Source organism: Loa loa (genome assembly GCF_000183805.2).
Source record: "Loa loa unplaced genomic scaffold supercont3.138, whole genome shotgun sequence".
NCBI classification, from domain to species: domain Eukaryota; kingdom Metazoa; phylum Nematoda; class Chromadorea; order Rhabditida; family Onchocercidae; genus Loa; species Loa loa.
Window position 1 is genome coordinate 144,867 of NW_018108318.1, and position 13,044 is coordinate 157,910.

The 13,044-nt window shown below is 31.9% G+C and overlaps 2 protein-coding genes across 2 annotated transcripts; one reads left to right on the top strand and one right to left on the bottom strand.

Moving 5' to 3' along the window:
• Nucleotides 1-1,982: 1,982 nt before the first annotated feature.
• Nucleotides 1,983-6,944, bottom strand: LOAG_08234 (trehalase; the record flags this gene model as incomplete). The annotated part of the gene is made up of 13 exons (XM_020447648.1): nucleotides 1,983-2,003; nucleotides 2,327-2,446; nucleotides 2,534-2,590; nucleotides 2,854-2,928; nucleotides 3,087-3,239; nucleotides 3,543-3,769; nucleotides 3,956-4,115; nucleotides 4,316-4,460; nucleotides 4,798-4,965; nucleotides 5,414-5,601; nucleotides 5,846-6,081; nucleotides 6,368-6,468; nucleotides 6,778-6,944. 13 exons carry the CDS (start codon nucleotides 6,942-6,944, stop codon nucleotides 1,983-1,985), a joined length of 1,818 nt encoding a protein of 605 aa, XP_020302144.1.
• Nucleotides 6,945-10,636: 3,692 nt separating this feature from the next.
• Nucleotides 10,637-12,921, top strand: LOAG_08236 (hypothetical protein; the record flags this gene model as incomplete). The annotated part of the gene is made up of 7 exons (XM_020447649.1): nucleotides 10,637-10,693; nucleotides 10,884-11,060; nucleotides 11,378-11,644; nucleotides 11,843-12,037; nucleotides 12,242-12,329; nucleotides 12,418-12,599; nucleotides 12,904-12,921. 7 exons carry the CDS (start codon nucleotides 10,637-10,639, stop codon nucleotides 12,919-12,921), a joined length of 984 nt encoding a protein of 327 aa, XP_020302145.1.
• Between the last annotated feature and the right edge of the window lie 123 nt (nucleotides 12,922-13,044).

Consider the following 13,044-nt stretch of genomic DNA (forward strand, 5'->3'; position numbering starts at 1 on the left):
AATAATAATAATAATAATAATAATAATAATAATAATAATAATAATAATAATAATAATAATAATAATAATAATAATAATAATAATAATAATAATAATAACAATAATAATAATAATAATAATATATCCGTTTTGTTCCATCTAATTAAGGAATCTAATCTTTGATCGCTTTCAAAAAGAAGTTTTTGGAAATGTAAATGGAAAGAGTGATAACAATACAATAGTGTCAACAGATTTAACTTAGTGAATGGAATCTTACTTCATTTCATGATCTCAAATGACCCTGAAGATCAAATAGACAGGTGCTATTGCAACAATAATGATTTTTATCGTTCGCTTTTTCATTATAATGATAAAAAGATATGAAGCAATATTTCCCATTGATTGGCATATTTTAGATGGTTTAGTGAGGTAGAAAAGTGACATAAATAATGGTGGTGATAAGTGTAGATAGGAAAAATAAAGAATTTCAAGTTTATATGTGGTATAGAAATATGAATCGTAAAAGGGAATGAAAATTGAGATTAGAGCTAATCCATCCTCATATTAGAGAAATAAAGCTTATGTTCTTGAGGATAAAGAAAAAGGACAAGAAATTTCTTATCTTCTGCTCCATTTTCCAAGTCAATTGGATCCCAATGTGGTTTCGATCAAAGAGCCTAAGCAAAAGCAGAATGAAGCAATGTTTCCCAGTTTAGTATATTCAACATCGTTAAAAATAGCATAAATAATGATGGTTATAGGTATAAATAGGAGAAATAGCGGATTTTGTAAATGATTATAAACACGTAAAAGAAAACAGAATCCATTAAAGTTCATTTTTCTAAACGCCTTAAATTATGGAAAAGATACGTTATTTTGTCCATACGTTCATTCTCAAACAAAAGACGTCTTCGTTGGCCCATTGAGGGAAATTCAAAAATCCCAACTTTTTTCGGATGAGAAGATGAAGGTGTAGGGAAAAAGACTGAATTGTGCAAGGGAGCGGAAAAGGCAAATAATCATAAAGAATGGATTGTCCTCCTATTATCGCATTCTAATATTCAGCACTTTTAAGCTTTCTAGTCGCCTTCAGTTTATCACCAAAATTGCTATCCCAAGTTAGTAATGAAAATTACTCAAAGCAAAGCACTTTGATATTTATTGCTTTTAAATTAATTTCCTATCACACATAGAAAAGACAGACACGAAACTCCACTAATGTAAATTTAAAAAAAAAAAGACAACTTTTATCTGCTTAGCCGCAATGAACATGTTATACGATAAACATATCATAAAATAGAAAATAAAAGCTAAAAGATCAAATTAAAAAACTTTGTTACAACTATCTGACAAATTTCAATGTCCAGTCTGTTTTGACTACCTTTTTATTTACTGCCTTTTCAAAACTATTACCTCATCAGCAGAACATCTGATGTTTTAGGATAAAATTGGACCAAAAAAATTTTTATAATTACCCATTTCCTTTCTCGAATTTTAGATAAGACGGAAACTGGATAAAAAAGCTTCTTACATCGTAAATTAGATATATATTAGATAATTTGTAATCCCATCGTACGAATAGACCGTCTAATAAGCATACAAGCACGCATCAGAAACTAGAAAGTTGAAAACGGATGATGAAACTTTGAAAAAGTTACGAAAAAGCATAGGTAATTGTTTGCAAGAGAGTATCAAAGATCAGTAAGTGACAAGCTGATATGACCGCAGGGAAAGCACATTACCTGAGGCATTAAGTCACTTTTGTTTTGTGAATTCTCATCTTTTTTTCCTATACCAGTCGATGTGATTTTTATTGTAGCAGGTAAGTACTGAACTATATAAAACCGTAGAATAGCAGTTCTATGTCTAATTAGGTTTTGTAAACTTAAAATATATTATTTCTGCAATTATCACTGCCTTTAGAGAACAAATTAAAATTAAGAATGTGTCGGTGTGGTGAAAATAGTCAACCGAAGTGCAAAAATATTGTGCACACGACAATCTTACAATGTCCTGATATGATCCTGAAAAAAATGATGAAGGGAGCATTGATGGGAACAATGGTAGGCATAGTTTCCTGGAGAAAGTCCCTTGAGGAACAAAAGATTGAACTGGAGTCCGAAATATAACACTAAGTAATCATTTTATTGAACGCATTCTGAGGCATTTGAAAAGCGACACGTTTAAAATGTCACATAGCTTTGAAATAAAATTAAATGTGCACCTTTATAATGAATGCAATAGCAAATGAATAGCTCATTTCATATTGCAAAATTAAATGAAAATAATTGTATAAATAGCTGACAAAAGCGACAAGTATGATGAGTGTGATCGAATTCCAGAAAACCGGAGTGATTTTGAACATTGATGCAGAATTTTCTTTTTGACTTGTTTTTGGGACACTCATTCGATCATAGTAAGTAGCAAGAAGATCGAGGATAACACCATTTGTCCAACCAAAACCATCCTTAAAAATATTTTAACCATTTTTTGGCATTTCAATAATTCAGATTGAAATTCCTTTCTGGTTTCAAAAAGAATTTAACTTGCATACTTGTACGTTATATTCGCCGCCACTTCCAGGTTTAGGAACTGTTCCAATAATATCAATCTAAACAACGTGAATTGAGCGCTTGAGGTCGAATAAGAAAATATTTGGTACCCCGTTTGTATTTAAATCTGTATTTTGAAATTAGTATGGTATTTTTATGATTTCCAGATACCAGAATGAAACGAAGCTATGGCAACTTCAGAAAGCATGTGAAAAATAGCATAAAATAAATTTATCCTGTTTAGTCGTGAAGTACATCTTTGGCAGGTTAAGAACTAAATTTACCAGTAGGCACAATTGAGGATTGAAAGGTATCAAAAAACCTTGTCCCACATTTGATTTGTGGCTTGATAAACGCGATAATTGGCCAACACCCACTTTTTTGCCAATTTATATGCCTGCAAAACATTCCTTTTGCTATTCAAATTTAAGATCTGCCCATTTCGGAACTTGGTAAAAGATTCATAAATATTCAGAGTATTTTAAAAACTTGAAAATATTTTAACGCATTGTGGAAAAAGCGAATTTAAAATAAACTCGAAATTCGAGAAAATACCAATTCTTGGACATCAGGATTGTTGGATTTTCGCATTCCTTCAATAATTATATGTTGCAAAGGGGCCCACCCATTCGGAAAATCCCATTTCTCTCCACTACTTGTTTCAAGACTTGTAGGCACACCATTCTGATAGCCAAAAAGATTTGATCGCTATAATAATCTTCAGTCTTCGATTTCGAAGAAATTTTTAAAACACGGAAAGACTAAATGTAAAAGACTGAAGCATTAACGAAGAAGTGGAAAAACTTGAACATTATTAAAAGAAGAGAAGTTCGAAGTTTCGTGCAAAACTTTATTCGTTGGTGTCTAAAGATGCGAGATGCTAATTTGTCACATTTATCCAGCTGTCTTCTATGGTAGCTGCAAAGCAGCATCTCATTCAAAGCTCTATCTATGAAGAAAGACATATTATGCAAAAAATTAAACTAAAAATAGTGCTGTAAAGAAATTTACGTCCATAAAATTAACGATATCAGCTGGTTTCTCGTATTCTATTTCTGAATAGCATTGCGTGAATAGAGGCATCACATTGGATGGATAAAAAATGACATTGTGAGATTTGGTGCGCAAGTTATAGTCGAACCAAGACTTTTCAGTGTTATTGTAAAACACAGCATTTAAGGCTTCCGAAATACTCTCTTTTTTACTCTCGAATTCTGCTACTTTTTTCTTATCACCTGCTTTAAAGATATTGGTATTGGATATTGCACGCAATTTCTTTGGAATTGAATCTGACACTATTACAAAAAAAATGCACTTGCTGACTAAATGTTTCAAAAAATTAAATTTTTAAAATATTTGTTAACTGGTTTCAGAATAATCGAAATACCAAAATATTACTTTGGAAGTATGGAAGAAGAATATACTTATGCTTGCTAAATATTTAAGGATATTGGCATTCCAGCAAAGTAATGCATTCAGATCCACTGGTACCACATTGGTTGTTTCGATGGATTGCATCGTCTGCCGATCTTTAAACCATCGAGACGAAAAGTCCCAACCTGATTCAGCCGCTGACGCAAGGTCCTTCAAATAACTAGGGATTGTTCGATACCAAACTTATTACAGGACATTTCATTGTTTTCCACTACAGTGTTATTCTGAGTTTATAATTTTTACAACTTCTGATACCGCACATATTCGTTAAAAATTTGCGGTCAAACGCAAATTGACACAATCGCCGTTATCATATCAATTCCTTCTACTAATAGCAAAGCCTGTAGTACCTGAAAAAATTTTTGCCTATCTTCCTGTTTGACTTTTACTGCAGCTTCAACGTCAACTCGATATGATTCTGGACGAGGTACGTTTGATACAGTACGATATTGATATACTGTAAAATTTTGTCCATACTTCTGTACTATCAGTGACCTAAACCGTTTATATACTGTTTTAGCACATTTTCATACATTCTTTTAGGTTTGGCACCATTTGTATTTCAGGATAAAGTGTCGTTGATATGGTGCGACTATCAAACATGGTTAATATAAACATCATGTGGAAGATCGTAATTACCGGTCACTACTAAGAGCTTCTATCATCAACAACACTATTTATTAAGCTAGTAAGAAAATGCTTGGAATTTAGATCCGGTTGGAAAGGTCACGCTGTCTAATTTTATAAAATTGATATAACGGAAATCTTTTAAGCAATGTTCGAATGTATTTGCATACAACTTAAAAACAGTTAATATATGCTGACTAGTTACCTATTTTTAATCCAAAATTCAAACTCTTTCACAAGATAATTGAAATTTTCCTTTATAAATTTGGTATCTTTGGTAACCTTGTAATATTCATATACCATTGGAATCAAGAATGGTGGCTGTGAACGTCTTAAATAATAAACGCGTCCACCATTCGGCATAAATCCGAATCTGAAGCAGATGTCGACATTTTAAAACAAAGAACTAAACAAACGACTAAACAACGACTAAACAAAGGAAAATATTGATATAATTGATATGATCTTGATTTTCTGAAAACCACTGATTCAGTTTTATCTAGCATAATTAGTAGTCTGAATTAGTAACTCTTTTTTGAAAATATACATTTTCGCATTCTTGGAATAAAATAAATTTTATTTGTAATATACGAAGATCTTTTATTTGTAATACAAATTTTATTTTTAATACAGTTTTAAGTGAGATAGAATCTAGAAAAATCTCATTTACTTCGAAGAATTCAGGATACAAATCACCGCCTCATTAAGCGGCCTTCTATATCTAGCAGTAGAAGTATCTCAACTTGCGAATATAGCACTTGCTGTAGTGGAAGGAGTTGACACAGGGGTAAATTAGAATACAGAATGACAAAAAAGATTACTTTTTAACGCAATGCAAGAAGTTTGTCAGCATATTTTTAACCATTTTGTAAAGGTTGCTGGCAATCAAACCCTTAACAATCCAATATGCATCCCAATAGTAAAATTCTCTGAATCGACCGCCTGGCACGATGAATGATTCGGGTACTACGATCAATGAATGTCGTTGTGGATGTTTGATTGGTTTAACCTTAGAAAATATATGTATAAAGAGAAGTTAGAAAGAGAACATCAAAATTTTGATTCATTAAAAGTTTTTGCAATGATATGTAGCTGTCCCGTATTGGTTTATATTTGGAATTGATTAGGCTTCCACGACATTCAGAATTATAAAAAATCACAATCTTTAAAAATGTCAATAGCGAAGCTGAAAAGCTAAAAACTCATGTATCATACATAATTGATTAGACTTTTTGCATCCATGTTATGCTTACCTGTCTACAGAGGTCTTTCCATCTTTTATTCAAAAATATTGCAAAATGTTTCAGAGTTTCATCCCTTATCCGAGCAATTTTGGGTGGCAATTCTTGCCATCCCGGAATATTACATTTCTCCAATTCTTGCCCTTCTTTGTCAAAGTAACGTTCACGGAAAGCTAGCAGCTCCTGCGAATTAATATTTTCCACCGTTTGTCCTCCAAACTTTTTAAGGAATTCATCTCGAACAACTTCTAAAATACATGAACCAAGTAACGAATGATATAATTAGGAAAAAGAGATATTTCAATCTGTTTCAATCAAAATACGTGAATCCATTTCAATCAAAATACATGAATCTACGTCAAATATGATTTGATGGTATCTTGCTTTATAATGATATCAATCCGATATATTTCCAAAAAATTTCCACTAAAGTTCAACATTCATGCAAGCATTATTGTGAGATTAAAAATTTTGCATTTTCATAAATTTGTAAATAATATACTACAAAAATGATTATGAAAGCTTTTTATTTACTTGGATCAGCCTTCAGCGGTCGATCGACAAATGTTTTTGAATCTAATTCCAGCTGGTGTAGGTTCATCGCAGCTAGTATATTACCGCTGCAGTAGATGAACCTGAAATGGTTGCATTCGAAATTGTCGTTTGGAGAAAGGTAAACTGAAATGGTACCTAGGAGAGATTCTATAATCAAAGGTTTGGTTAGAACGCATATCCGAGCTAGACTGATCTCCCATTCTAAGATATCAAAAATTCTGGTATTCAAAGGAGAAAAATTCTGTACATCAGAATATTAATGTCATATTTCCTCATATGCAGCAGAGATTGCAATCCAATCCTCTACAAAAGTATTCTGACATATCGCGCTTTACTCAAACCAGGACACGTATCTGTTATCTTCAAAAGATTTCAGTCCTGTTACAAACCAATTTCCAGTTTTGTCTGATTCATCGCAAACTTGAGAGAGATTTTTTTGCTCTTCGAGGCTCTTTATAACAACACCGACGTGAGCGGTAAATGGTGAAAAGAATATGAGTGGCTTCAACATGTAAACTATAAGTATAGCACAAATGCAGATTGCGCTACTTTGCATTCTGAAATATTAGCTTCTGTCTATCTTCCGTTTAAGGATAGGTCAATACTTTTTAATGTATTTTATTTGCACTTAATGATCGACCATATCAAATAATCGTATATTAGCTTTGAGGCGCGGAAAATTTGGATGTTATGATAGGAACCTTTCATGCATATTCGTTAAGCGTTCTTACTTGGAACAGAGAGTGAAAAACTAATGGAATTAGGCAAGTTATCAAATCTGATCTTATTTGGTTAAAAAATGAAGCTGTATAGGATCAACCAATACATAACCTTTTCTTTGGCTAAAATGTTATCAATTTATCCTTTTTTCGAGTTGAGTGAAGCGATCGAGAATTACACAACCGATTATGAATTACGACGGAAGAAAAAATGTTTCGCTATATCGAATATTTCCTTTTTAATAGATTTTTCTCTGCATCATTTAAAATTTTTATAGATTCAGCTAACATCGACTGAATACTTTTCACTTTTTCAAAAATTTACTGTCAGAAATAATCATGAGAATGTCAATTCCACTTTTTCCTCATTTCCTTTACAAGTTTATAACAGTTTATTCACCTTCAACTTCTTCATTTCATCACAATACCGATACATTTTTGCGCAATTACACAATCATATCTATTTTTTCATTCATCAATGCGATCACTGCCTAAAACTTTCTATTTTATCTATTTAATATTTTCTTTTCACAAGAAATTATTAAGAGTAATTCCAACTTTATCGCCGATTTTCTCAATCTCAAACTTGAGTAAAACCTTTATTCCTCAAACTCGATAACGTAGAAACGAATTCAACAACCACAATATCAATAAGACAAATTCAATGACAATATCAATAGGAACAAAAGAGGGAAACCATAGACCAAATGCCGCCCGATATCCTCCAACCCCCAACGTGTTGAAACGCATCTTTACAAAATGATTTGGCGCTCAGGATCTTCTTCCTAGAGTAGAGATATCCCAGCAAAGCTATAATCTATCAGATCTATGATCACAATTGGCGGCTTTAATAGAGCACATAGGCATCTTTTCTTCATTGCTTCGATTTCGCGTTATAATTTTCGGAGTTTTTCCGACAAACTTGCCATGCCTTTGTTCGATATAAATTCGTTTAAACTGCTCTCTATCAAATCCCCCTTCGCTCGAGATTTCTGAAAATATAAATTACCTCCATTATATTTCAAATATGATTTGAATAATTACCGTCGGTGTGAGATACTTTCCCAAATATTTCCAAGAAATCTCTCTTTATCAAATCCTTCAATAATATTTAGCCAAAACAACGACAAGAAAATTAAGACGCTACCATACCTCCAATTATTGCAATTCTCAGCTGCAGTAACAACATTAAATGAATCAGATTCGCAATAATAGCTTTTAGTCCTAGGTGCATGTCATAATGGTCATGGCTTTATCTAAATAGCCTAATAGATGAAAGAGTTTTTGAGAACCATTTTTGAAGTATCTTAAAATGACCCATGACTAATATTACTTTAAAATGTACTGATTTCGTTCGTACTAAAATAAAATAAATGGTCGATACTGCAGCATTGAAAAATTTACAAATTCTTCGTAGTTAACCTATTAAGTGGCTTACAATTCAAATTTTTAATGTCATTAAATTAAATTATATGTTTATTATGTTCTATCCCTTCCAGGAAAGCTATATTTTATCATCTTATTGTTAAAAGAGACAGTAGAAAAAGATTAAATACAAATATAGCAAAACTTAGTATTTTTACTGCAATCATTTATATCCATTTAGAAATGAAATTTCAAATCTATAACTCAAAGAAATTTTGGCTGTCAAATTCAGACCTTTTGGTGGTCGGAAGAGTTTTTGACTGCTAAACAAAAGTTCAGCTTAAGGAATTTTAAGGATTGCTTTGATTAAGAAATAATTCAGCAAATTTGAATTAAAGAGTCAAACCATTTTTGGATTATTTCTGATTTTCTTCATATTCCTAAATAATTTTTTCATTTTTGCCTCATTCTAGCGTAAACTGAAACGGATGCGATTTGAATTAATAAAACAAACTTGAACAATGTTTGTTTGTCACATTATAATAATTTTATTGCAAAATTGAAAATATGTCCTAAATTCAAATCCAGTATGTTGTGATTTATGTCAATTTGTGAGACCTTAACTGATGGCTCGTTCACAGGACTGTAGCCAATTTTCTGCAGATGGTGCAGGTTCATCCTTATAACTCAATTGTTATTATAAAACATCGCTATGAGATGAATTTGTCTGTTCAAAAATACCAAAGTTCAAAACCTTATCAAACTAAAGAGAAGCATGTCTAAGAACCTAAACGACACATTTAACGCTACAAAAGTTAAAACCATGAAACATTGACAAGCCTTCTTCTCACTAACTCTTTTAAAAAGGATTGCATGTTTTTTTGTGATTTCTTGATTATCTTAATTTTTATTTACGCATTCACCCCTATCTTCAATGACACCCTGCCTTATTTACTTTTTTAGACTTACGTCGCTTCTGTCTGCAAGCTCAAACTTATGCAAATATTCGTTGTAAAGCAAATAGGCCTGAGAATTATAAAAGCTGAAAACATTCGTTACGAAAGTAAAAGATAGATTTTACGATTGTCTCGGAAGGTTGTTTTCCTTTAGAATGCATCTTAGCGCTACAACAGCAATTCTGTGCTGCTTTATATTAACAACTGTTAGTGTTTTAGCTGCAAATTATGTTTCGAACCTGCAGTTATGTAGCAAAATTTGAAGCTTCAATTATATTATTTTTCATGAAGCTCAGCCAATCGATTGAATGAAGCTTTAACTTTTAATCACTTAGACAAAATTCATTCAAGTTAAGTGAATTAATTCAATTAACAGGATTAGCCAAACTGATTTTCTAATTCAAGCAAAAATTTCTTAAATCGATGATGAATTTTTACAGATATTAGCGTTAGAATAATTCCTGAAATTTTCATGAATTATCAGATAGCCCCGACGAATATTAGGGAAGTAAGGATAAAATTCTCTGGAACTTCTAATAACTATTCGTGATAAAAGACGGAAATGCTTAGGGATGGAAATTTAATTTCTATAAAGACTACGATCTCAATGATTGAGGAAAGCAAACTAAGCTATTATATTGAAGAAATGTATCTACTTATCACCAGATTTTTGTTTAGAGCTCATGTACCAAAACTGAATCGTCTCAAAGAACTCATCCATTCTCAGCAACAACAAGTCTCCCTAACATGAGAGCAAAATGCTTTAACCCAATTGAGGGTAAAATATATGAGTTAGTTCTCATCTTGATCTTATCAAATCATGGAATATTTCGCACTTTAAAGGATAGCTCAGTATGGCTAATCAGGAATGAAAGATGTACAAATATTGAGGGTTCAGATCTCATGAAACTTCTAGTCTGAATTTTTGAAAGAAGTAACAGAGGATGCTTCCCATCCTTGGACCAACAATGAAATAAGATAAATCAGTATAGACAAGTAAGCACAAATACATGGATTAAATCAAATACTTTTTATCCATAGTATTCAATTCCCCACATAATCATTTCTGATGACAGAGTAAAAGAAATCTTGATACTAATATTGCAGTTTAGAGTTATACGCAAGTTAACCTATAACTTCCCATATATCGCCCAAAATGCAAAGAGTAACGTGAAAAGCGAGGTAACTGGATATAGTTTGAAGTTTTCATGGACGGCTTATATTGTATGAGCCGCATATGTGCATGTTGCTTGAAGCTAACCAAAGTATATCAAGACTCCTTGATATAGTGACGTTTTTGACGACTTGAGCGAAAATTGAATGTTACTTCAAGTTAGCGAAAGCATATAAGCCAAAGCTTCTTGATGATACAAAATAACTTTTTATGAATCCATAACCAGATCACATTTTAGACCAAAGTACAACTATTGCATTTATGGCATTAAATATTATCAGAAAAAGACCGGCTTCGATGACATCTTATATTTTAACGACGCGAATTATCCGTGGGACCGAGAGGATATAACACATGAGGAATTTGAAAAAGCCGCTCAACCACTTTGTGATGATTTGGGCATTTACGCACAACGGAATGCTCAATACAATACTTTGTACTATGGGGCATGGGTTATGGTGATTTCGATTTGAATTAAGAACTTAAATTGAAATGAAAGAAGCTTTCAACTAGTAGTAATTAGTTTTTTAGATGAGGTAATGTAATGGCCAACATTGATTGGTTTAGATTGAGTGATTCGCTTGCGTAAGATGATCTGTCACGGTGAAGAATAATTTCATGTACTTCGATATTATTAAATTTCTATCATTCTTGATGGAAAATTTCGTTTCTTTAAATTTTAAAAATTTAGAAATAGCATTTTGCTTTGTTTATTTTCGAAAGCACTTTTAGAAAACATAATTCCTTTCAATTTTTATGTATAAAAGCATTTCAGACAAGAAACAATACTTACAAAGATATTTTCTTGCTTTGCTGTAAGCCATGTCCGATAGTCAAAACAGTGGCGCAATGGAGAATCACTCTAAAACTTCAATTCTTAATTCGTCATCAGTATAGCTTGATAAAGAACTATGAACTTCATGAAGTTCCTGATTATATCAGTGGTGTGCAAACTTATATCGATGAAACCTATTACATAACAAATCGAATGTCTGAAATTAGTGCTTCCATAAAAACGTGTAACGCAGAGGACTTTAAAAAAGTGCGTTCAATTCGATTTTGAGCTTCAAAATTTAAAGAAAAAAGCTTCTAAAGTTCCAAAATATAGATTACGTCAATTTGAAAGACTTATTTAACACAGTTTTAACATAACGACAACGAAACATTAAGGGAAGCAACTCTTAGGATGCTTCATTGTTGGTACAACAAAGCGCTTTTCTTAAACCTTTGTGACATTAAGGTTCCGATAACAACCAATAACAATGTTTGCTTTGTAACTGCTAGTGACAGTTTCGAACGGAATAGTCTGTACGAACGACAAATTGAGCAAATCCGTTACCGAACAATTCATGAAATCATTCATCTCGGTCCGTACAGCGCTGCGGAAATAGGATACATGAAGGATCTGCAATGCAGAATACAACACAATTCACATGTCAATATTTCGCTCATTTTAAAAGAAAAAAAATAAAATAAATTCGGATTTTTCACATTGTTTATCAAATTTTAACTCATTAAGTTTTATTAACTAAAGTTTGTTGCTCGAAACAAAGCCAACAGAAATGGGAATTATCAAACTAATCATTCGAAATTCCATCAGTACTGGTATTTCGTAAAGGAGGAAAATATAGATTTTTAGCAAGACAACGAATGCGTCGTCTGGATGACGTATAATGAATACGGTTATGAGTGTTGCTGCTATGGTGATTTGATTGGCAATTGTCAAGGTAAATATATTTTAAGATTGATTTTTAAGGATGACTAAAGCTTGATTTAAAATTAGATCCTTTGAATTTCAAATTATTTAATTTTTAGATCGAATTTCAAATAGCATATTGGTAGGCAATGAACAACTGACGGCTTACAACAGTTTTATGGTATGCGCAATTCCCAATCGCAATAACACAAGATATACTTATAAGTATGATAACGAAACAAAGAAAGTTATACTACGTGGAAGAATGGAAGATATTTTGAATGGAATACGAACGAAAAGTGTAACTTTTTCTTTCAAGTCTTTTCCATTGTTTATATGTTCAAATATTTTTTACTTCATCTTTTTATTTTTCATTTTGTCTTTTTCATTTATTTCCTTCTTTTTTATTTTTTTATCTGCAAATCAAATTCACTATGTTGTTATACTAACTTGTTCGACCTAAATAAAACTGCTGATACTATGCCCTGCTAAGCCTGTCATATACAAAGTTACCCTGATTTTATTCTCATACAACTTTTCCTTTGCATTTATACCGCCAATAATCAGTGTGATTTTTTCATTTTGATTAGAGAAATAAAATGTAGGATATAAAATCACAGTGAATAATTGTATGTGAATTCATTTATAGTATGCTTATTGATAACTGAGTTGCTCCCTACCAGTAGATCATTTTGAGGTCGAAATATATATATATATATATATATATATATATAGAAACTCTACTA